Source organism: Botryllus schlosseri, chromosome 5, assembly GCF_051294905.1.
Source record: "Botryllus schlosseri isolate E-star chromosome 5, Bs_hap1, whole genome shotgun sequence".
In the NCBI taxonomy this organism is placed as follows: Eukaryota; Metazoa; Chordata; class Ascidiacea; order Stolidobranchia; family Styelidae; genus Botryllus; species Botryllus schlosseri.
The window spans coordinates 13,406,440-13,430,835 of record NC_137240.1 but is presented as its reverse complement, the minus strand read 5'-3'; the positions used below and the strand labels follow the sequence as shown (position 1 = coordinate 13,430,835).

Sequence of the window (24,396 nt, the reverse complement as noted above, 5' to 3'; positions counted from 1 at the left end):
GGCATACGTTGCGTCTAAGCGAGCTGAGTGGCGCAGAGAACAACACGAACCCAGACACGATCAGTAGTTAAGTACAGTACATTACAATTTTTACAAACTCCAAAAACTGAGTAAATGTGTTTAAAAACTGTGGAGCAGAAGTGTAAGAAGTATAAAATCATAGTACTCAAGTAAGCAGTGCAATTAGGCGATACCTACTTCAATACTGACCACATCTGCCGTCCCCTGACGTGCTACCAGCGTCAAAAGACAGAAGAACACGCCGTACAGAAAACAGATGTCTCATACCTCTGTGATCATTTTCCCCCGCGTTTTATTCCTCTCGCCACGCTTTTGGCGTTTCATCTGCTGAGTCAGCGCCCTCTCGCGCGCCGTCCTGTATTCCAACGCAAACTCGGATATCATGCGGCAGAACGACGAGGGTGTCGTGTCGACCGCTTCGCGTGGCGACAACCCGAAGAATACGAGAGTTTCGTGAAACCTGTGGCGGAAACGACCAGGGTAAGACGCCGAAAAGTTGAGACAGGCACGGATTGACTAGTCCAGAGACAAGCGGTTTTCAAATTTGCAAATCCAAATTACTTGATGGATATCAATTGAACAAGCGGCGGCCTGGTGCTGGATTATCGCTTGCACAACGACATAAAACAATCGATCTATCTGTTCATGTTTCTATAACAACCAATCCGGAAATGGCTCAAAGTCAGGGGTGGCCAACCTTTTCGGCCAGAGGGCCACGCGCGATTGACGAACCATTTCGCGGGCCACAAGCTACGCGCCAATTTTTTTATAAGTTTATAAGTCAATAATATTGTTACTTGAGTATATTGCGGGTTTGCCGCATACCGTTGGGCTCAGTGTGCAAGGACATATCGATATTGAAACCTTCGGCCGACAAGCCTCAATCATTTTGTGCCCAAGTTTGATTGTTGACGGTCTTTCTGCGAGCGCAAACGCAAGGTCGCATGTTGGACGACACTTTTTCTCGTAAGTGCGAACATAGATAGACTCAATCTGGTATATTAGGTGTTTTTCTGTAATTTTCAGGAGGGGATAACAAATATTAAAAGCAAGAAATATAGTGACGACATATTGCACGAAAATTTTTACACGTAAGATAAATCTACCGCGAATCATTATACTTTATTGTAGTGTACGAAGATCTACCAAAAATGTGACTGGCCCATGGACCTGCCAATGCGTCGGAACTGATATTTTAGTCACCAACATCCCAAGTGTTGCGGCCAGACTAATTTTTGGTCGGCCTTGAAAGTTCACAATCTGTGGGCAATTCATTTTTATGATATAACTAATTTCGAAAATCACCTCGCGGGCTACGGGTTGGCCGCCCCTGCTCAAAGTTATTGGAAATTCGCATAGAACTTGAAAGATGTCAGAAAACTACGCTTACCGATTCAGCAATCTCTTATGCACCACTCCGAGCGTAATAATCCTCCTGCCGGCGGTGAGCAGAAAATCAGACATTTTGTTCCGTTGCTGCGCTTTGGTTTCATGCCGGGCTATCGTTTTCAGATGGTCCCAAGCAGCCTTGCACCGGACCTCGAGCGATGCCAACGTTTCCTCCAGCAAGACAAAGTCGACCTGTGGTCATTAAGGAGGTAGGTTGAAAATAAGGTTGCTAGCACGAACAGAACAGTGGTTAGTAACACTAATACTACTTATCCAAACGACTCAAGCAGATTTTGCCCTTGTTGAACTACTCCAGCAATTCTGTTTTAGGTTATTTCCACTTGTCCTTAACAGTTTTTAAGCAAAAATGCTATTTGCACATTCGATTTAGAAGGAAGTAGATTGGGGACAAGTTTGCAGCGTTAGAGAAATAGTGATTTTGTCATAGAAAGCATGAAGCAGCCCATGCATTGCGGTCACTACATGTTTATTCGAAGATTGCAATCATTTGTGGTATCTTTAGTTATTTTGCATTAGCCTGGAATATACAACTTGCAATTTAGAAAGTAGCAACAGTCGATTAATCGCTGAAATTACGCAATCTCTCGGCCAATTCTACTCCTTGAAACTACTTCCTGGAGACCTTCATTTCTAGTCATTTTACATCGTTGCATGTCGACAAATAGTTGGGGTGGATAAAGTGAAATGGCAATGCATCCAAATTGTACAGGAAATGAAAGCAAGTAAGGAAGCTGAGTTAAAAATCTATTTTTAATCCCACTGGGTATTCCATACGGTGACAAATACTGCCAGTGAGGCAAATTGACCATAAAAGACCAAAAGGAATTCAACTCAACGTTGCAGAATGATTTCCTGGTGAGGCGTCGATTGCGGCTCGAAAACCATCAAAGCCGGGTTTATTCACCATCGCCGAAACAAAGCAATCGAATATAAAATCTCGACATCAAACCCTATTCCATTGTTCGACGTACGTAAACTAATGTAGGCATTGTCCTCTCCCAGTCACACGTAGCTATTGTTACAATACACTAATCAAACATCGAGGTAACCTGCTAAGAATAGCCTATCCCGACAAAACCCACACAATTGTCACCGTAGGAATGTGAAAACAAGGTCCATATGGCGCGTTACCTTCGAAGCCCTGGTCACCGACCCGATTCCAGAGTAGAAATCCGTCGAATTCGGAAAGTGTTCGAGTACCATTTGTGTCAGATGGTGTAACAGTGATTGTTTGTGTACAGTGTCCTTCACTTCAGGGACTTTGGAGAGATACCGCACATCAAAGCCTTTCGCCTGTTAAGCCGAGGCTTTAAAGTTTGACACGGCTGGTAAAGGCAAGTACTGAGCGTACCTTGGATCCGTTTAGGAAATTCCCGATGCTTTTCAGAACGGCCAGGATGCCCCGAAAAGTTTTGTCGTTTCGCAATTGCTTCACACCGTCTCGTAGATCGATTAACGGCTCCGCGATTTCCTGGTAAATTTTAAAACGGCTTCACAATTTTTTCGGGGAATTCGAACAAATCGGTCTGGTTTGACTGCGGACAATTTTGACCCCAAAGACTCAGTTCAAAAAGCCCTATAAAGTGTTGAACCGGCAGGGTATTTTCGAAAGGCGAACTGCCTTAGATTGAACCCCAACTCCACAGCAGCGAACAAGTTAAACCTAGCAAGATCATGTAATTGAATAGTATATTCAAATTGAAATGAACACGAATATTTTCGGCTGACACTCGTTCAGCAACTAGTCGAGAATTGGAAAGAACATTGTATATCAACAATCGTATCTCGAAATATGACGTCACAGCATGAAATGAGATCAAATAAGAGAGTGTTCGATGAACTATTTCAAGATGGTACACAAACTCCCTTTGTTGACGAAGCTTGGGCTGATGTATTTCTATTGTCAACAAATGGAGTTTGTGGACCATCTTAAAATAGTACATTGAACACTCACTTATTTGATCTATATAATCTTCTTTCCAATACTCTACTAGTTGCTGACGATTACCCCTGACGAGTGTCAGCCGAAAATATTCGGGTTCATTTCGATACGAATATACTATTCAGTTGTATATTGAAGTTCTGTACCTCCAAGAAGATCTTTAAGATTTATGTAGTATGTAAAAGTGCGGATTATTCAGAAACACAAATGAAACTACTGTTCTAGCATAACGCGATTTCTCATTACCCTTTGGATTCCGGGCAGGGCACAAGTCAGAAGTACCACACCTAACGTAACATTGCTCACTATGTCAAACCATGTCTCATAATTAGGGCAAGTTTTTGCAACTTTTTTTTACAGCTTCCTAAATACTCGCAAGTTATGTAGAATGCTGTTTCAAGCCCTGTCAAGGAATCTTATAGTGCAACTTTTTGTCCATTTTTTTCATGCAACTTTTTGCAACTTTTTCGATTTTTCATGAAAATTGTTTCGATTTTGCATGCAACCAGCTTTTTACTGGAAATATTTGGCAATTACGTCACTGTTTTTTGAGAATTTTGGTGAAATACACGGCCAAATTTGACGGAAATACCGTAAATCAGCACTGAAGTAACGCTCTAACGGGTATTTCGGGAGCTGAGCCGGAAAGCTGACCTTTTTTTTTAGTCAACCAATGGAGAATGTGGATGGAAAACTGTATATCGGGAGCGGAACTGGGCAGTTGACCTTTTTTTTTAGTCATGCGACCAAAATGTGGTCTTTAAGTGCAACTTTTGTGAAAAAATACATGCAACTTTTGGGAAAAATAAGTGCGACTTTCCACGCATTTAATTGCCACAAAAACTTGCCTACTCATAATTTAAGAACCGGCGGGTTTTGGCCAATCTCAAAGGCCCGGGAACGTGGCAAAGGCGTGATATCGTGGAACTAGAGTAACCCGGTGCTGAACAGTTTAAAAATTGAGAAATTCAAGGCTCTATTCCAACATCACGGCAGCGAATGGGGCTACAGGGTGGCAAAGGAGTGAAATTATCGAACTAGAGTTCTCTAGCACTGAAGAGTTTGAAAATTCAGAAGTTCAAGGCTCGATTCGTAACGTCACTGCAGCAAATAGCGCCGGTCGGAAATCTGTATGGAAACAAGTATTACCTTTTCCTGAATCTCGTAATCCAACTTGAACGACCAGAGATGCAACCTCGCCCGCAACTCGCTGACCGAAGACAAGGTCAACAAAAACTGTTCGGCGTTGCCCAGCGGGACGTCGGGATTTTCCTGCATCGCGTCTTGAATACGGGCCGTCTCCTCCTTGGTCGGGATCATGGCGAGCAGTTTCTGAAAACGCATTGGCAGGTATAGGATTTCGCCACCGGATTGACAACGCCCACGGCACGCCCTGGCTAGCCGTGTTTGAGTAGCACCAGACCACACCAGAGTAAGTTTTCTACATTTCTGAAGTACTCAATTAGGTTTTGCCTACATGAACTGCATACTTTAGTGGTTATGATTAAAGAGTGTGCATTCACTTCTTCTCGATAGAAATTCCAAGACTTCCTTTGCACAATTCAGATTTTCAAAAGTGGAACTTTGTTTTGGGATAGGCTGTATTGTCATACACAGTGTGCAGAGGCGGTCAGTAACTATGTACTTCTACTTTTTCAGAGTTATCAAGTAGGTTTGAATACTCGTGCCACCCGACTGGGTATGAATTTAGGCTACTTCCACTTGACAATCTGCATTTTGTAAGCAAATACTAGGCCTGGAGTGTTTCCTATTTCACTTACTTAGAAATACTACAGGCAATAATAATAACTTCTACACTGTGGATTTCGAAAAGAAGGAAGTCGTTTTGGGACAGGTCTGGATTGCTTTTATGAGTTGAATCGTCAGGACGACAGGTATAAATAGCCCCCTATCACAATAACAGGATCTATTTCCGAAAAATGTACGTTTTATGTACATCCTTCAAGACTATATCGAGTTATAGTGATACAGAGGATATATCACGCTATACTAAGCCTCAGAGGTTAATACTCTAAAAAGGTAGAAGCAGTTCTTTACTGACCACATCAGTTGATAATCACGACAAATACAAATTTGGCTGACATCAAAACCATGCCAACGGCAATATTCCATACACTGATAAAACGATTAATACGCCATTGACAGAATGATTTGTGACATCACACGAAATAACGTCAGAACCCTGAAATCGAAACTCACTCCACAGTCCTGAACGCCTTTAATTACTTAACAAGAGTAAGGTATATATGTATTCACATGCTGAGGAATTATCGCTGTGTACCTTTCCTACTTTAATCTATAAAAGCAAACATCAATCGTCTCGAGTGCGAGATAACCAGATTACAGGTAGCCCGTCGTCCACTCACGTCGATTTGTTCTTTGTGCAGCGTAAACTCGTCCATGTGCAAAATGGCGGACTTGATTGTTCTGGGCGGCGGCAGAACCGTGAGACCGATGTTGATTGCGTTGGACCGTTTCGGGTCCAGAACGGTGATGCGGTTCTTCTTGTCGACTTGCTGTTTCTAAATTTTCGGTAACAGACGCGGTCAGAGCAGTTGGCGTTGGGAATACTCAAGTTGGAGAAATTCGCGAGACGCGTCAATGCTACTACATGTGGAACTATACAGTGAAAGTCTGGAAAATGCGAGTAATCAGTTACGAAAGTAGATTTGCTCGAGGAATCGCGGAATAGTAGCAGTAAATCGGAGGCGGCTGCATTCAGTTATAGTGATACAGGGGCTATTTCACACGGTTTTTATGACCACTTCACTCATAAAAGCTATGCAAACATATCCTAAAAACTGTTAAGTGGAAGTAGACCAAAAACATAGACCTCGTATCAGCCAATATTGTTGCCCGTACCCTACAGCGTAAATACGTGGGTGAAAAACGGGGTGTATTTACCAGATTTCCACCATAGACCATGGTGAAAATCAGCTCATCGACACTTTCTGGTACAAAAGTTTGCTTTCGTGTCCATTCCAATGGGTGAACGCAATTCAAATACAGCCGAGCGGAATGACTGAGAACGAAAAACGATGTGCCAGAAATTACCATTTACCTGATCCGCATCCTTTTCTGTGGCAGAAATTGGCGAAATACATAATCTATTCTGATCTAGAACTCGTGCTCGAGCACACACCGAAATCTCCCACAATGAAACGGCGAGATACCTTCACTACGTCTTTCGTCCTCAATTCAAACAGATGCGAAATTTTGGCTTCGTTGATGGCGACGTCTTCGATATTTTCCCACACGGTGGAAGGCTTACGAAAAGACTTTGGACTCGCGTCCTTGACCTGCGGAGAAAAGACGAAGGTAATAAACAACAACCCGACTTGTCATGCGCCGCCGAATTCTCGACTGGAGCCCAGTTTCGTCAATAAGCGAACTCCCACGGTCTCATAAATCATCTCAGCATTACTGCATATGCAACAATACCGTAACTTCCATACGGAACATGAAACACAAAGCTACACACTAGGGTTAGTAGAACATAACTTTTTTTCCCGGATTTCGGGGATTCACTGATTATATTGTTAGGTTTCCTAAAAGAACGGTGCACACCAAATTTGGCTTGATTCCAATCAGTAAAAGCCGACGCAGAGCCAATTCAAATTTTACCGTCAACGCCATAAAATTGTCAAGTTGCCTAAAAGAACGACGCATAACAATTTTTGCTCAATTCCAACAGGTAGAAGCAAAGTTATTGAAGTTGAAAGATTTAAATTCAGTTGGAAAACCCAGATTTATTATTGAAAAACTCAAATAACGACTCTTCTACAGATCGGAATTGCGTCAAATTTGTTTTGCATTGTTTTTGTAGACAAGTCAACAATTTCATGAGGTTTACAGTAGAATTTGATAAAAAAATTTGGTTTTCTTTTTACAATGAATGAGAAATTTCAATTCGCTTGGGTTGGAATTGAGCAAAATTTGTTGCGCAGCTTTATTTTTAGGCAACCCAAATATTTAATCAGTGAATCCCCAGGATCAGGTAAAAAGTTATTTTTGAACAACCCTAATAAGCATGTTAGTGGAAATGACATTTCTGCTGATTTGTGATCATTAGATCATCTCATGGCATTGTCTAAATGCAATGAAATAAGTATGGTCGAAAATTACCAACTTCAATCTTTAATTTCATGTAGCAGTGGCAGTATAGCGGTCGCCTAAAACGTACATGGTATTTGAACTTTACACATGATTACACTGCTGTGATGCCACAATGAGTAATATTCAAGTACTGCGCTACTTCGGATACAGATATCAACTGATATATTGGCCAGGCTGTTATCTCAACGCATATCCCGAATCTATACAGTAGTTATTGGTAGCAGTTAAGTTGTTACAGACTACAGAAAAACGCACCTCTTTCCAAAACAGCCTCACAGTCCTTTGCTTTTTGGAAGGTTGCGATTTCGGCGTCTGTGCGTTCGGAACTGGAGCCAGTGGCGGTGGAGGAGGCGCCATGGGCGGTGGGGGAGGCGGCGCCCCCGGTACAGGGGTTGGAGGTGGCGGGACAGGTGGACCGGATCCCGATGGTGCCTTTGTTGTTGGTGCCGGGGCTGTGAACTTTGTAATAATGTCGACGTCGTCCGCCGACGTCAGGTCGGTGAAATCAAAGTCGGAGACTTTCAGCGATTGCTGTTGAAAACGCAAAGAAATCTGTTAGCTAGAACGTCACAGAGGCAGTAAAACCCAAGGTTGTAATGGCTCGAGTCATGACTGGACTCAAGTCATGATTTTTTGGTGACTCGACTTGACCCGAGTCATGTTTTCGAATGCGTGACTCGAGTCAATTTGTGTGTTGACTCGACTTGCACTCGAATCATTGCGCATGACTCGAACCAAGCCATATGACTCGAGACTAGGACCGTCAAGACAGACATTACATTGTAACTTCGAAGAATAGTAAAGTCTCCACATAATTGGTATTTCGTCCATCCGTCCTGAGACATGGAAAATTGGGCCAGAAACTGTTAGGACTGAGGAAAATGGAGATATTATAAATGCGAGCTATTCTATATCACTTGAGCAGAGTTGAAAAATGAGTGTTGAACCAGATTGAACTCAAAACTGAACAGCGAACATAATGACTCGGACTCGAACCTCTACTCACTGACTCGGACTTGACTCGGTGGTGAATTGAAAATAACTCCCTTGACTCGAGTCAAACTATAAAAGTGAGATTGACTTGTGACTCGGAACCTTGTGACTTGGTCACAACCCTGGTAAAACAGAAGTAGTCAAGGCCTACTAGCTAATTCCAAGTCATGTCAAAATGACATTACTTCAAGTGGAAGCACAAAATGAAAGGCGCGACAGTACTCAAAAGCACTTTGAAATAGTAGATTTGGTCGAGTGGTCGCATGCATTTTCGCAGCTAATGTGAAGTGACTAATTCCGAAATTGGAATAGGTATCTTCGTGACCAACTCCAAACGAATGTTATTAATTACACAACAAATATGTGCAATCTTCAAATCTATATCGACTTGTCGTGACACGGGGGTTATTTCACACGTTTTTTACGACAAATTCACTCATAAAAGCGATATAAACTTATGGCAATACTACATTTTACTTTTCAATAATCCTTCGCTAGATACGGATAAACCAAAATCGATAGTATATCCGGTCAAACCAAAGATGTCGATCGTCGACTTCCATATATGTTCCACATATTCCAAACGCGTATATAGTCGGGGCTAATTGTTGGACTTCTTCGATAGTCACAGTCAGAGACGGTCAGTAACGAAGCACTCCTATTTTACGGGATTACTCAACCAAGATTTGTCTACTTTCTCTGCTCGCAATACTGAGTTTGAGAAGTAGAAAGCTGTTTTCGGGCTGGTATGGATCACTTTTGCGAGCAAATTTACCATAACAACCAGGCGGCCGCGGCACTGTTGCCAGCGTTATCAAGGGGCGCACTCCATAGCGACAAAGGAGAGAATATAAATTCTGTCGAGTGTGACCATCACTATTTTATTTGCGATCGTAGAGAAGGTATTTATCGCTGGTACTCAGGTACACGCAGGAGTAATTTCCAAGTACACAAAAACTAAGTATCCTAGACCTTGTTTTGAATAAAAGACATAAACTATCAAACCTGAGCGCTCTGCTCCAGTAATTTCTCCCACATGATGTCACTGTCCTTTTTCGGGACCGCCGGCTGCTCTACCACGGCCGGCTTGGCCGGTGTTGGCGTGACGGGCACATCACCTGGCGGGGCACCCTTTGCTGCAATCTGTCCAGCCAGAATTTTTTCAAAAGCCGCCTTGGCAGTGCCCGCCGTCCCGTTCGCCGGGACGGATTTGTTTTCGTCTTTCTCGCTCTCGTCCCCGGAAGCGTCGTCGCTTTCAGACTCGCGAATCTCTTTGACCGCCTGGTTCGAGTACAGCATGTCCATCATCAGCTTCTGCTTTGTCGATATCACGTCTGATGGTGTCGACGGTACCGACGGTGTCGATGACACTACCGGTTTCGTCTCGCTGTCTTTCAAAACCTCGATTTTAGGCACTGGCCTCTCATCGTTCTTGATTTTTTCCCGGCCCGCCGTCGTTTCGATTTCGGGCTTGCCCCGGCCGGGCAGTTCGGCCGTAATGTCTTTTGTGGGTTCGGGACGCGGGGAGGTCTGTTCCGACTTTTGAGCCAGCCTCTTGGCCCGGGCCGATTCGAGTACTTTGCTTTTCGACGTGCGTGTCGGAGGCGGCGGCGGGGCTGACTCTTGACCGGCCCCTGGTATACATACGAAATACAAATGCGTTCGGTATTGACGTTGGATTACAGCATGCGTTTGGATTTAAAGAAAACGAATTCGAAGATTTTGGTCCGGTTTGGAACGGATTCATGAATTGAAAAGTATATTGAAGTTCTATACAGCCAAGAATCTCTTTAGATCACAAATATTTCCAATCCGATTCAGATACAGACATAAAATTTATAAAACTTTCGATTTTCACAGAACTTTCGAACAAACCTACAAGTCAGGCTACTGTTTCCCAAGCAAAATTACGTTACTTGGCGTGTTATTAGTAAAAACTCCCATAACACGAGTGATTGCACCCTATTTACTGGAAAAATATTACGACACTGATTTTCCATCGTTAGTTTTCGGTGTAATTAGACAGCTAAAATAACCCCGAGACCTTGACTTGGGTGCGTTTTGTACTACAACAATCTCAGTATTAGAGGAACACACTGAAATCTCAAACTTGTCAAATGATTGTGAATGATAGGGAGAGGCTCAATTCATAGTGAAACACAATTTGTGCCAATTACATTGCCTATTACCAGGAGGTGAAGAAATTCAAAGGAAACAACATACCATTGCTATTTGAGAGTCCGTTCGACGTGTTGAACAGTTCATTCCGCCTGCAAATAAAAATACAAGTAAGTAAATCTGGTTACTAGTAGGCGATCGTGATTTAGAAATACGCATTGGGAATTCGACGTGGCCTCAAGAGAAACAACATTTCTTAGCAGAGATGATTTCATCAAAATCTTTTAAATCATAGCGAGAATAATGCAATACGTTTTGGTTGAGCTGACATATTCCTAAGACCGGTGGTTCTAAAGTACTTTGTCGCGGGTCAAGCAACATAATAAAATATCTCTCTTGCCAGTTGCCACATTCTTGCATAACACTTCAAATTGAGACTACAGCATGGATTCCTGCCGTAGCAACCTCTACCCGGGAAAAGTCGAACGGTGCCCGTAGTGGTCCCGGAAATGCGGTAGAAAGCTATCACCGGCAGTGGGAAGGAAAACATTTGGGACACATCATACCAATCAAAATTTTTATCACTCTGTTACGGCGTATTCTTCTTTTGAAATTTCACTCTAAATAGTGTCGGTGACTAACTTCATCACCAGAGCTAAACATTAATCGCTTTACCAGACTTAAAATTTTCAAAACGCTACCAATCCCCGACACCTTTTATCGCGAGTCTGATCCCTTTGGCGTCTTTTCTGTTCGTGGTCTTCTGTATTTGCCGCGACGGCGTTTCCGTACCTCACAGTGTTGAGAATTTTGCTTTTCTCTTCCGATTGTGATCTTAAAAGAGCGGGATAATGACAAGGTCAGATAGTCGATATCGAAAACTCGGCAATACCCGCAAATCCATCGGATTACCGATAAAAATCGGCGTGAAAAATGCTAGGTTTTGGTTCGCTTATCCTCGAAACAAGCTGCGACACAAGCCACTTAGATTTCGTAGAGATAAGCGCGAGGTGTGTCAAACGGCCCCAGCAAGTTCATAGTATTTCGGAGTATCAACATAACATTGCCAGGATAATTATGGCTTACGCTACACTTTGCCAGACAGATGTCAATACGCATTGCCCTGAGGGTAACGCTGTTATTTGTAGGTGTGATATAGGATTTCGAAAAAATGACTTCTCCATATAGACCTCAATTAAAATAATCACTTTGTACCTCCTTGTGTATTTGATAGATTCAAGCTTCCAATTCAGCGCTTTATATATAGGAATAAAGTTGGAAGTTTTACATTCATGCAAATAAAATAATTGATCGAATAATGCTCACAAAGTATTTTTCATTCCGAACTTGCAATTATAATACAATCATGTGACATTATAAAATGAAAAAATTGTCAATCAACAGAATAATGCACAATTGGAAAATTTTGAGGGAATACACCAGTGCCTACCAAGCCTGGGCACAATGATTCCAGTCTAAATAGTGACAGACGATATTTCCCGAGTATTGATACTATACGCCCCTTACTGGTAACCGTTTGGACCACTATAGCTATTTACACGAGGCCTCTAGTCCTTGTTATGATACCCGAATATTCGACTTGAGGCAAGCCCTAGTGCCGACCGATTAAAAAGCTAGTCTCGGTCAAGCGAGTTTTTAAAGTATAAAACGAAATGCAGCCTGGTCACTCACTTTCTCATGAGCCACGGTTTCGGACTAGTGGTCGGGTCCGTCTTTGGCGTTTCCTTCTTTGCGTCTTCGTTTTTACTCGCCACCAACTCGCTGACAGACGCCCTGCCCCGTTGCATGTCCAAGTGTTGCTGCTGCAAGTTGCGGGCGCGGCTCCTTCGGTTGACCTGCGTCACCTCTTGTACCGGCGGGTCGGACTTGGCTTGCCGGGCCGGCGTCGAGGGCGTGCTTCGGCTAGTTTCCGACGTTTTCACTGCCTCTGCGTTCTCCAGGGCCGGCTGTTCGGTGAGCTGGGACAGGTTGGCCGAGTGGCGGCGGACGCTTTTCCGGTCCACGGCCAGCTCGGATTTCTTTCGCTCCCGGTTCCATCTGAAAAAAACATGTCACGATAAATTCGTTTAGAAAAAAACAAACAGTGGACCGACATTTGAACATGCGACACAACGGACAAGATGGAGCGTCCGGCTTCTTAATCGGTAGGACGTAGGTTTAATCCCTGGCCGGGTTAGACCAAAGACCTGATCAGCAAAACTAGTATAAGTGGCTTCGCCGCTTGGCTCTCAGCATTCCGGGATAGCATGGAAGGGTGGTACAAGACTTGAAAGCCTTACAAGGCTACTTTTGCATCTTCCTTATACAATGACATATGCACTCATGGTATGCATATGCACATATCATGTGAATGCATATCATGACTTGGTGTATATGCCGCAAAAACACCAAGGACAGAAATACTAAACGTCCTACTAAAACAGTGTTACTTCTACTTCTACTCGAACAGCAATGCTAACTACTTTGGCAACCTCTGATTTCGACACACCAAATTTGCCAGTACGCCATGATATAACAAACATGTCTCAAACAGTCTCTTTGTTTGTTACTTATATATATAGGCAACTTACAACTTTTCCTTCATCGTTATTCAGTATTTTGGAAAGTTAGTACAAGCATTTAGACATAGTGAAAAGAAAGTAAGGCCAAGGTTGGAATTTGATCGATCGACTTCACCTAGTACAGTGTTTCGCGGTTTTTAGGGGGGAATCTGGCTTCAATTTTTTAGGGGAATCTGGCATTGTATCGGAATATACACTGGGTTCTCAAGGTTTTTAGATTTTTATGGTATAGAACTGTTAAGTAGAAATTAGTGCTTAAGAATTGTATGTTTCTGTGGCGGATTTGAAGCTAGATGTATGTTTAGATGCCTTCCGTAGATATTACACCCCCTGATAAAGTGAGGCTCACGAGACGATTTCGTTGGGCCCACGACAGCCTCTCGACCAAATTGCTACTAAGCAGGAAAACGTCAAGCCGAATTCAGCAAGAAGGCCGTGGTGAAATTGTTCAACTTTTTAAGCCAACATATTAGCTAACGTGTAAAACATACCAAATTCATCGATTCAACTCAAGTTCATAGCAAGCGGACTTGGCGATTTCTTTTTCGTCGGCGGCTACCCGACCGGTCAAATTTAACTGTACTTTACCAAAGTTTGGTGCGGTGGCATTCGACATAGTTTGGGCATATCTGAAAATGTTTGGCCAATAATTGCTCAGTCAACAAATAGTTGCGCGTTAAAAAGCACATTTTTTTAGTCACAGACAACTTTTTCATAGGGGGGAATTTTAGCTCAAATATCTGCCAAGGGGGGCACGAGATGAAAAAGGTTGGGAACCACTGACCTAGTAGTTTTGACTCAGACTTCCTTTATTTGACTGTATCGAAAGCCGAAACTCTTGTAGTATATGGAATCAAAAAAACCCTCAACGATGATGATGACGAATTCACAAGTCAAGCCGTAAACACAAACATCGGTCTTAAAACAGGAGTTCCAGTTCCAAGCTTTCGCGATCAACATCAATCAAATCTTCAAGCTCGATTTGAACACGAAGGTTAAAGAGTGTTTTTAGGGTGTTACGTTTATCTCCTCAAACTATCCGAGTCGGCGAATATGCAAACGTTCGTTGATAACGCGTTCGGTAACGTTAACTATTGTTGTAAATTTAGAGTAGACTCAACTACAATCTCTTCAAAACATTATTTTAGTTCCATTATGAAAACAACTACAAACGGGATGGGGTGTACAAATAGCCTTCATTGAATTCATGTGACATGTTATGCAAAAATGAATCTATTATTACTACGTAATCAACTTAAATATGGTATATAAGAACATGTCAAATTTAATGAGGCCGATATAATTTAATACTTGACTGAATATAACCTAGTTATAACGCAGCATTTCTTGACCGAGGTGCCGACTGGACAGGTCAGCCGCGAGAAAATGAGGCAAAGGGTTGCCGTCGACAAATAACAAAAATTAAGGACAACCTAATTCTGAGTAGCACTTCGGAATCTCGTGACTTAAAGCCATCATATTCAAACTGCAGCTATTATATTATCACGAGTGGTCTTATTGCACTCTATCAACTATCTCTGCGGTATCGAGATAATTGCTACCGCGTACTGTAACTAAACTGTCGTGGTTCATAAGACAATTAAGACATAGTTCCTTCATAATATCGACTGAAAACTATATCTAAAATTTCATGCTTGCTCGTGTGGCAAACATGCAACAGTGACCTCGATACCGCCAAGATTGATGAAATGCAATAGGACCAATTGTGAAAGTCATTTAGCTGCAGTTCGAATACGATGGTGGTTTTCTGAGCACAATGGCCGCTGTTAAAATGTATTACCACAGTGCGGTGCCCCTTTAAGGCTTGGCCGAAAGTGACGACCTGTTTCTTTATCAACACCATCGGAATGTGGGGCGGAACAGTGATGATTGTGTAGGCTGGGTGTTTAGTCATCAGCTTCCCAATCTTGCACTCTGTGTCCTGGAAGAGCTAGGGTACCATCAACTATTTTTCCCGTTCAAAGGTCAAAACGGTTGAAAACCACTGTTATGACAAATGGATATGCATATGGCATCAACAGACTCTACCCCAAATTTTAAAGTCGTAAGGTAAGATTTGTTCCTAACGTTTTTCAGGAACAATCCAATGCTGCTGCGAAGGCATTGAAGCATCAAAAAATTTCACCCATAAGGCCAGCTGAAGATATTATGAGGTAAACTACTTTATGACCCCACGTAAAAGCAATCTTCAATTTGTTATCTTTGTGCATGGAAGACATGCCCGTTTACCGTATAAGAAAACATGAAAGTATACTCCTCAAGCACAGAGTGAGGTATCAATAATGGAATGTCGGGAGTATAATGTTTGGAAAATGATTCATTAGAGAAAAACATTTTTCCTCGAAGAATGTGCCATCAGGAGCCTGATATAAATATTATTGTCTACTGATGCTTAACATTTACATTAGCAATGGTTGTAGATAGTCGAGTTGCAGAAGACAGAAAAACCACAACAGCGTCACAACAGCCTTCAAGTTTTTGACGAATACAAGAGCAGTATTTCTCACTAAGAACAAAACGACATATGGAAACAGGAGGCAGCACAAAAATATATCAAGCACCAATAAAATCAATAAGAAAACAAGTTTTCAGGCTTTGAAAGAAGTGATAATAATAGGCTGCCATACCCAAAAAAATCAGTTAGAAAATCCGTCTCATATGTGGATCTATGAATATTGCATAAAAGATGAAAACTATTCAATTTGAATGCATCAATAGACGCTGATCAAATGACAGAATTACTGCGCAAATTATCATGGTTAGATAAATTACCAGTTAGTGGATGCACTGCTGATCAGCAACATCACAAAATTTATTACACGAGCGTGGATTTTACAAAAGAATACAAGATGTAGACATAGCAATTTGAATACAATTCAGTCAGCAGAGTGCTCCAACTCCAAACACACAAAGCAGTTGGATGAATGACAAATTAGTCAATTCAGCATGATCGATTTAAAAATCCACATGACCAATTCCAGCGACGCTCATTAAATTGGTCACATGGCACAGAAAGACTCATCGCACATTTCCTCAGACGCCATCGACAGCACAGGAAGCGTCTAATTTTGCTGAATAATGAGGCAGTATCAAGATAGGCCAGATGACCAGGTCAGATGAACGGCCGCAGTTTATTGCAAAATATTCAAATTAGAAAACAATTATGTGAAAGCATGTCAAAAGAGAGTCGCCACCGAGAAATGACCTCAGGTCCTTCAAGGGCAAAAAGTGAAATGCGCCAAGTTGATTTACTGTGCGGCATCTGGAAATGAAACCAAGCCACATCAGTTCAATGAAAACATGCAATCAATGTTCTCAAACGATAACATAAAGACCAGCACAGATACGTTTTTAAATAGAGGAGTTTTCTCATACGTACTTGATAGCGAGACCTGGAGTTGATGAGCCGGAAACATCTTCATCTCCGTCTTCATGTTTAAGCGCCAACTGTTAAAATCGTATAAGATGTTACCGTACAACGCAAATACACAACGCAAATACAATCCTTCTGTTTATGGCATGCAGAACACAGTTGGATTATTTGATGCAACACTAATTGTGAATTTTCCAGTCAAGACTGTAACAAACAAGCCTATGGAGAATCAAATGAGTGTTGCAACAGGCTTATTGTTGGTGAGCTTCATTCTCGGTAGGCTACGCACATGTTAAGTAGTCATGTCTGGGCACGAATACTTGAGCCCAAAATAAAAGTGTTCTTTTGATCCTGGTTAGAAAAACATTGATTTTACTGTTCACAGTCGGCATAATCTTTCCTTCAAATATAAAGATCAGTATCACGAACCACCTTGGGCCTTACGGGCATTGCGTCAAATTTTAATCCACAACATAGTGTTTTGATGCAACAGCCAGCCTTTGTTTAGGTCCAGCCAATAAGATTTACGTAGGTGAGATGCACAAACTCAAGTGAAATCAAATACGATTTTCCAATTTCAGATATTCAAGATTTTTTCAATAATCATAGCTTGTTATAAAGAATACATACCATGCATGTCACGGCTGTAGTCTATCCTATCACAGCTATTTGCAGAGAGACAAAACGAAAGCGTTGTGTGTAATTTCGCCTCGTAAAAGACTTAAAAATCGATATCCTTTGCACACAAGAGCGATATATCTCTCAATGTCAGCCGCGTCAACAACTACAACAGCCCACAGTTTATATTGGCTCAATAAAAAAATTAAGAGCTTATAACGGATCCGCAAACAAATAGACGCGTTAAAAAGGTCTCGGAAGCGTTAAGTTTTGCTCGAGGGTATTTTGTTTACGACAACAAATTGTGATGGACTACGCTGCGAAGTAAGGTCTAAACGATAACGGAAAGAGAGCCAGCCCGCCGGTCAGTAACCATTAGGCGATTTTACTGCCCCTGTTTCAACACCGATAAATCAAATATTATTTCAATAGAGCTAGCCAAACAAAGCAAGGCCTTGACCTCGTAAAATAATACTGCCGAAGACACTGTAATCATCAGCCGTAGCATTGAAATTGATCAACCGGGCATTAAAATGGCAAGCATATGATACTAAAAGTACATCTGCAATGAAGGTGAAGAATTTTTCATGATCTGGAATTTAGAGAACAGTTGTGAATTTGACTACTCCAGATTCCACGACCACAACCAATGTTAAATGTTTTGCATCGAGCTAAAAGTGGCTATTAAAGGTACTATTACCGACAAACGTAGGTTTCTAGGTTATAGCCTATGTACGGAAAACGCTATACTCTCAAAACCATTAACGATTTTAGTTTTTTATCTGCATTGCGTCGATGGTGACGTGTAAATTTGGTGCAGTTCACTTGAGAGATTATAACCTATGTCCCAGTGTTGGGATGACTCGAGTCGACTTTTTCGTATTATGGCTTGACTTGAGTCAAATTGCAAAAATGACTTGACTCGACACTTCAGAAATGCGGATCGACTCTTGACTCGAAGCAAAATTTACGAGTCAACTTCAAGTCATCAAGCGATCAGTGTTAGCTAAATCGTTGTATCTTGTATAAGTCCTGATTGTTAACGATAAATGGGTAATGCATTGTATTTTGGTCAATAATTACAGACTATACGGTCACTTGCGTAGTTTAGCAGTTCCGCATGAGCGAAACAACGCCTTTTTGCGTGTATATTCAACTTTTTATTCGACACGATTCATAATAAATCGGGGCCATATCTGTATTTCGAACAGCTAGCAAAATGATGCTATGAATATGAATTATGCCTTGTACTTTGAATATTCAACTTGACTTGACTAGCGACTTGACTTGAGCCGAGTCAAAATGTGGAATGACTCTACATGACTTGATCCCAACACTGCTATGGACTACAAGCGTGACGGAAACAGAACATCGAACCAATGTCACAAATGTCGCGGTATCATTTTCAACAAAGAACTATCCATTCAATATTTCACACGGTTCGACAAGGAACTGATTTTCAATATAATCCGAATTAGGAGTGCGCAACCTGCAGCACACAAAATGGGTTCATAATTCAGCTTATAGTATGCCACGTGTGAGATAAGCTCAAGTGGGACAAGAGAAGAGACAAATTCAACAATTTGTCTCTAATCTAGTGATGGACGTGTAAAAAAGCCAAATAATGAACTTGGCGCATATGGAAACCGAAAACTCACTTCATATATTCTGAATTGTTCCACCAAATCCAATTCCGTTCCCTGTTTGCTCAAATGTCTCTGCAAGAAAAGAGATGTTAATGGCGTTGAACACACATCTCGCCCAAGGTACAAATCTGTTTATAACACCATTGCAGTACAGCGCCTGGGTCTCTGTGATAATATGCCGCAAATTGGGTTTGGAAAGCGTTCAGAGTCCGAGAATATGCAGGAAGTAGTGCATTGATCGAAACAATTCTAGTCGAGTAGCAACATAAAGAATTTACGGTATTAAATTACTACGTCGTCTATGCCTACCGAAAATCAAGCCAACGGCAATAGAAAATTTTTTCTTCAACGAGGCTAATTCTCCCAGTCAAGTACTTTCCAACAGTTAAGGGGACAACGAAACCTGAATTGGCTTATGTTTTATCCCAGCCTCTAAATTACGCTGCGGCACTCAGGTTCTCATCATGGTATTGACATTCTCCTAAACGGCAGGTCCGGCCAGCTGCATCATAACCACAGCTCAAGTTGCTGAATGCATCGAACTTGCAACAAAATGCGAGGCTAGCATAAGTTTCCTATCAATCATATAAAACCAAATGAGATTGTTGTGTTCCTCCAAAACAGGGGTACATAACTTGGGGTACCGTACGCGGACTAGTCCATGAAAGGCCAATGTTGAAACCACATTGACCTTCTTTATTTTTGACTCGTGTGCTAATTTGCAGTGCCCCACGGATGATACAAACACTAACTGCGTCTCAACTGGTTATCAGGCCGTGACATAGGGGGTCAACACACCCGCCCCCACCCCCAAAATAAATAGGGATCCGCGCTAAAAAAGGATAAGAACCAGTGCACTAAAACTATTCTTTAATCGTACACCCGAGTCAAGCTACTTCGCTACAAGTTGCAACCACTTCAATATACGATTGAACAGTATATTCATATCGAAATAAACCCGAATATTTTTGGGCTGACACTCGTTAGGGGTAATCGTCAGCAACTGTTAGAGAAAGTGAAAGAACATTGTATATCAACAATCGTATCACCAAATATGACGCTACCGTACAGGAATGCAATTTCGAATAATCATAGCTGACCAACAGCCACTAAATTGATTACCAAAAATCAATCAACAAATACCTAGGACAACAAGTGATTAGTGGAAAACGCAGCCAAGTTGTTCCGCCAGAGAGCTTTTTCTCATTCACGACAGTTGATGGAGCATTGTGGGGTGCTCATGTGGGGGTTCCTGGATTCGAAATGCCACAGAACATAGGCTTACTCGTAGAGTTTAAGTGTTTTAGTCAATCATAGCAGATCTTTTGCGGTTACTTCATACTACATATGTTGTATTTGCAACGTTATCTCATTTCAGAAATACGGTAATCCTGATTTCGGCTATATGACGGAACTCGAAAAACTCACCTGAGATATCACTTCCATGCCCAGCGCTTCCAACGCGTCTGTGATGTCATAAAACGTGTCCTGGTCCGGAATATTGCTCAACGTCTTATTCAACAAGGTCATGGCGTACACGAGAAGCTCGCTGTCGATGCCGTCCTTCTCGTCCAAAACCTTCATGACATTTGTCCACGGCTTTTGTCCTGAAGTGGTTATATAGCCAGTTAATAAATGCCCCGGCGTTAAAGTTGCTCTTCTGCTCATATCAATAGGTAACAAATTTTAAGATCTGGTGGCCAGCTATTTGAAAAATATATAGGTACAAGTACAATGTAGTATGTAGGCACAAGTATAAACGTCATTAATTTACAATCTAACTCCAGCCGAGTAAGGAACTAGCACTTACAGTTCAACAGGTATGTATTGGCAGTATTGCAGTTCTGAACACACAAATCTCCAACATTTTCACCAAGAAATGAACTCCTACGGTTCTGATAAGTCAATTCATCAGTGTCACTTGGAATAGCTGATAAAATTATTTTCATAACAGGCCAGTAGCGCCACAGAGAGGTTGCAAATGCCACTAGTTTGCAACCCTCTGTAGTATAAGAATCATTCACACCATTGCGCACAACGGTAGCACTTTTCAGGCTAAATGCGTAAGAAATCAATGCTCATGATGGTAATTACGGGTTAATTAGAAGGTCCACAAAAATTTGATAACATATTTAAACAAAATATCCAATAATGGCATTCCATTTAAAAGTGATGCCTGCAATTACCGGTCACAAGGGGAATATAATTTCCCAGCATATTATGCGTCAATGAACCACCCAACACACAACCACCCAGTAATTACGGTTGGATTGAAATTTTCTCAACAACTTACTCATGAATACAATCATATTAGAAGTCGCACAGGGCGTGTAATCATCGATTAGAAAATCCTGTGATAGTCAAATTTCCGCATCAAAATTATAAATGGTGTCTACTACGGGTCAGAGTGTATCATGCCCAAGCTCTTAGCAATCCCTCAATCAAGATAACGAAATCACGCAATACAGAAACTAGATGAGGTAATACAGGCCATCATTACGTCGCTGGGATAGCATAATGTCATAGAGTGCGCTAACGGCATAAGAACGGACACAAAATGTGAATCATTACTCATGATTTGCCACAGTTAATCTGCGCGATGTGCATTTATCACAATAGCAAACAAAACGGCGTAATATTACATTTTACGTGATAACCTTTGATATCCAAGTATCCCTATGCACTATATTCACACCTCGCGTTATTAAAGAGCATAGTACAAACTTGAAACAAAGCGTGTTGGCGTGTTTTTCCTCGCAATAATTAGCATCTACCCACGCGAAAGGAAACACTCGTACATCAATATAAAGTAGGAAGCGTTTATTGACCGCTTTAGGATGTGCTCATGTACAAAACGTGCATCCCACTGTTTACAAGTCATCACAAAACAACTCGACAAGACCGGCCGACGGTTTATTCAGCCGAGCAATGATCGTCACATCAAAGCTGCCACTAAACAACGCCGATTTCTGACAGGTACATCCAAGTTGAGCACCGGTACAAAAACCGGCTTCATGTTCAATGTCATTCCTAATCTCACGAAGATTATATCAACATTCCGAGGGATGAAATATTTGCTGTGAGCGCCCGTGAAAGGCATTGTCGTTCATCCAGCGTGAAACACCGAAAGTCTATTTCAACGCCAAAACAGCCATATGATTACAGATGAAGCATCTTCAAACAATGGAATAAATGGACCAAGGCTATTACGGGGGGGGGATATCTGTATGGTATAATCAAGTTTGAAGTGGAGCATGCATAATCGACTATACGTTTTACTCTCTAGTATGTAAATATGTTATTCAAGTGCGATAATGCGAACCTTTATGCAAGAATTAACAAGTGCAATGTGTAAATAGAGCACCTGTCATTACGATGGCGATAAATAAGCAGTAGGCAAATCAACATCACATCTAGTAATTAACACCCAATAGCATACCATATTGACCATAAGTAAACGAGTTCTCATTAGATAACAATATTAGTCGATAGATCCCCCAAAAAGTAGCATTTTGCCTAACACAGTACTGTATTGTAACTAGCGGCGTGAGGCCTGGGCATTCGGGGTTCACATTTAGTTTGAGAACATTATTTTTGCATTCTTTGTCACCGTTTTGTGGTAACTACATTACATTAGAGATTTGACCTTCTCCCAAGCTAGGAAAATAGTATACTAGCATTTACAATTGAATATACCATGTACAGCTTCACTGAAGAATTGAGTCGTTAGCACTTACTTCTTTGTGAATCCACTGTTCGCACAGCGTCCAAAAAGGAAAGAGCGTTCGTTTCCACATACTCCACGAAGACGAGAAGTAGTTTTAAAGTTGTTTTCACGACGAGACGAAACTGGAATGAAAAAAGTTTTACGGAAATTGCAAGCAGTACAATACCTTCGACGATAGACCAAAATTAGAAAATAGCACGAAATTTGCTGAATACTCAAGTGTACTTCACTGAAAATGGAGTTTGAGGTACTATGTCACTCAGTTTTGCCTCAAGCTTCGCCATTTCAAGACGAGTCCTAATGGCCGATGCAGAATGGCTAACACTACCAACAGTACTGCGTTACAGTGCTTTAAGGCATAATGACAAAACAATTTTGGTGTTTGGGCTATACCGAATGATTCAATACACTTAAGCGTTTGGAAAATGATGAAAGCGCTACATTTCTGAACACCTCCGAATATTGCATTGATGTCAAATGTAGAAATACACAGCTAAAATAACAAACGAGACATTAAATTTTTAGGAGTGATTTCACGATGCCAAAACCGACTGCCTAATATTTTCCGAACAGAACGAAGCAGTATATAGCTCTAGGCGTGCTGGTGTAATTACTCTTGACCCGTAACAAACAAACCTTCGCTGAAAACTTGTAAGCCTATCAGCTGTAGAAATTCACGGTCACGGACGCATGCCGTTTGGATGATACGATGGAAAAAATACATATTCACACAATAACTGTCGCAAACATACCCGAGATGCAATGAGCGTGTACAGCCATCTCACAGTTTCTTTATGTTCTATGACGCCGTTCATACCGTCTACGTAGAGCATTATTTGTCCCAAAGCTGCAATTAAATAAATTTGACCTTAAGACGAATAGTTTCAGAATACATTTTCAGAGGCAGGCAGAAAATTGGAGAAGATAGATAACACTGCCCTCAATTTGCTTAATGTCACTGTAACGCTATAATTGCCAACAATGCCACTTGAAAGGAGATAATTATAATCATACATTTTGATATCTGCCTTGACCAGATGGTAAATCTCAAGTCTTGCAGACAATTAAAGCAGATAATCGCTTACCGTTGCCAACACATGATGGAGATTTGGAATTAATCACATAATCATGCATTATAGGAATATAGGACACATGATAATGACAATACAGATACAAGTATCTTGTAAAATTTTGCTACCGTCTTGGAACAATACGGAAACAAGGACAAATGACAAGTAAAACAATGTTTGTTACCTCTTAAAATATAGTTTTGATAATTTTGGTCGGCCTCCGCACCGACTTTGATTAGACAAGTCAACCCATTTGCGTTCACAAATTCGTGGACAAGATCTTTGTCGTCCTGATAAAATAAAGATACATTAGAATGGTAGACTACCAGCACTTTGAACTATAACCGCAGCATCAGTTTGCTAATTCCGCGAAATTCCGTACGCGCACCAAGCCGGGTATTTGCATTTCTACTTTGAACGGTGTCACACTTACCTTGCTGCTAATCCTCGATTCTTAAGAGCCCCGTTTACGGTATTTGGTTATGCTACGTTAGTGATTAAACCCAAGGTGAAGGCAAACATTCCAACCACAAAGAATTTTGCGTTTAAACAATAGACAGTGCATCAAACACGGTAGTAATAACACAAAATCGGGTGTTGATTCCATCGCAATAAACCCAAAGCAATTTAATTGGTGTTTACGTGACATAATGCCAGTATTCTTTGCAAATACAAAGTAATGGAAATTCAAGGTATCTATCAATAGCCGATAGCTGTACTTTGATCAGCTACTACCGT

The 24,396-nt window shown here is 41.4% G+C and overlaps 1 protein-coding gene across 7 annotated transcripts in view; it reads right to left on the bottom strand.

Annotated features, from left to right (window-relative positions):
* LOC145439077 (FH1/FH2 domain-containing protein 3-like) overlaps window positions 1-24,396 on the bottom strand; it is a 36,034-nt gene that overhangs the window by 6,921 nt on the left and 4,717 nt on the right. For all 7 annotated transcript variants that reach the window (XM_080316545.1, XM_080316547.1, XM_080316548.1 and 4 more), the window contains exons 5-22: window positions 23,843-23,948; window positions 23,341-23,435; window positions 22,599-22,710; window positions 20,290-20,468; window positions 18,874-18,933; window positions 16,604-16,671; window positions 12,314-12,679; window positions 11,336-11,455; window positions 10,727-10,773; window positions 9,509-10,137; window positions 7,766-8,041; window positions 6,568-6,693; window positions 5,761-5,916; window positions 4,523-4,705; window positions 2,783-2,902; window positions 2,563-2,724; window positions 1,412-1,602; window positions 289-481 (exon numbers count right to left, since the gene is read on the bottom strand). In XM_080316545.1, the coding sequence (XP_080172671.1) occupies window positions 289-481; window positions 1,412-1,602; window positions 2,563-2,724; window positions 2,783-2,902; window positions 4,523-4,705; window positions 5,761-5,916; window positions 6,568-6,693; window positions 7,766-8,041; window positions 9,509-10,137; window positions 10,727-10,773; window positions 11,336-11,455; window positions 12,314-12,679; window positions 16,604-16,671; window positions 18,874-18,933; window positions 20,290-20,468; window positions 22,599-22,710; window positions 23,341-23,435; window positions 23,843-23,948 (3,189 nt within the window). The remainder of the gene's footprint in view (window positions 1-288; window positions 482-1,411; window positions 1,603-2,562; window positions 2,725-2,782; window positions 2,903-4,522; window positions 4,706-5,760; window positions 5,917-6,567; window positions 6,694-7,765; window positions 8,042-9,508; window positions 10,138-10,726; window positions 10,774-11,335; window positions 11,456-12,313; window positions 12,680-16,603; window positions 16,672-18,873; window positions 18,934-20,289; window positions 20,469-22,598; window positions 22,711-23,340; window positions 23,436-23,842; window positions 23,949-24,396) is intronic.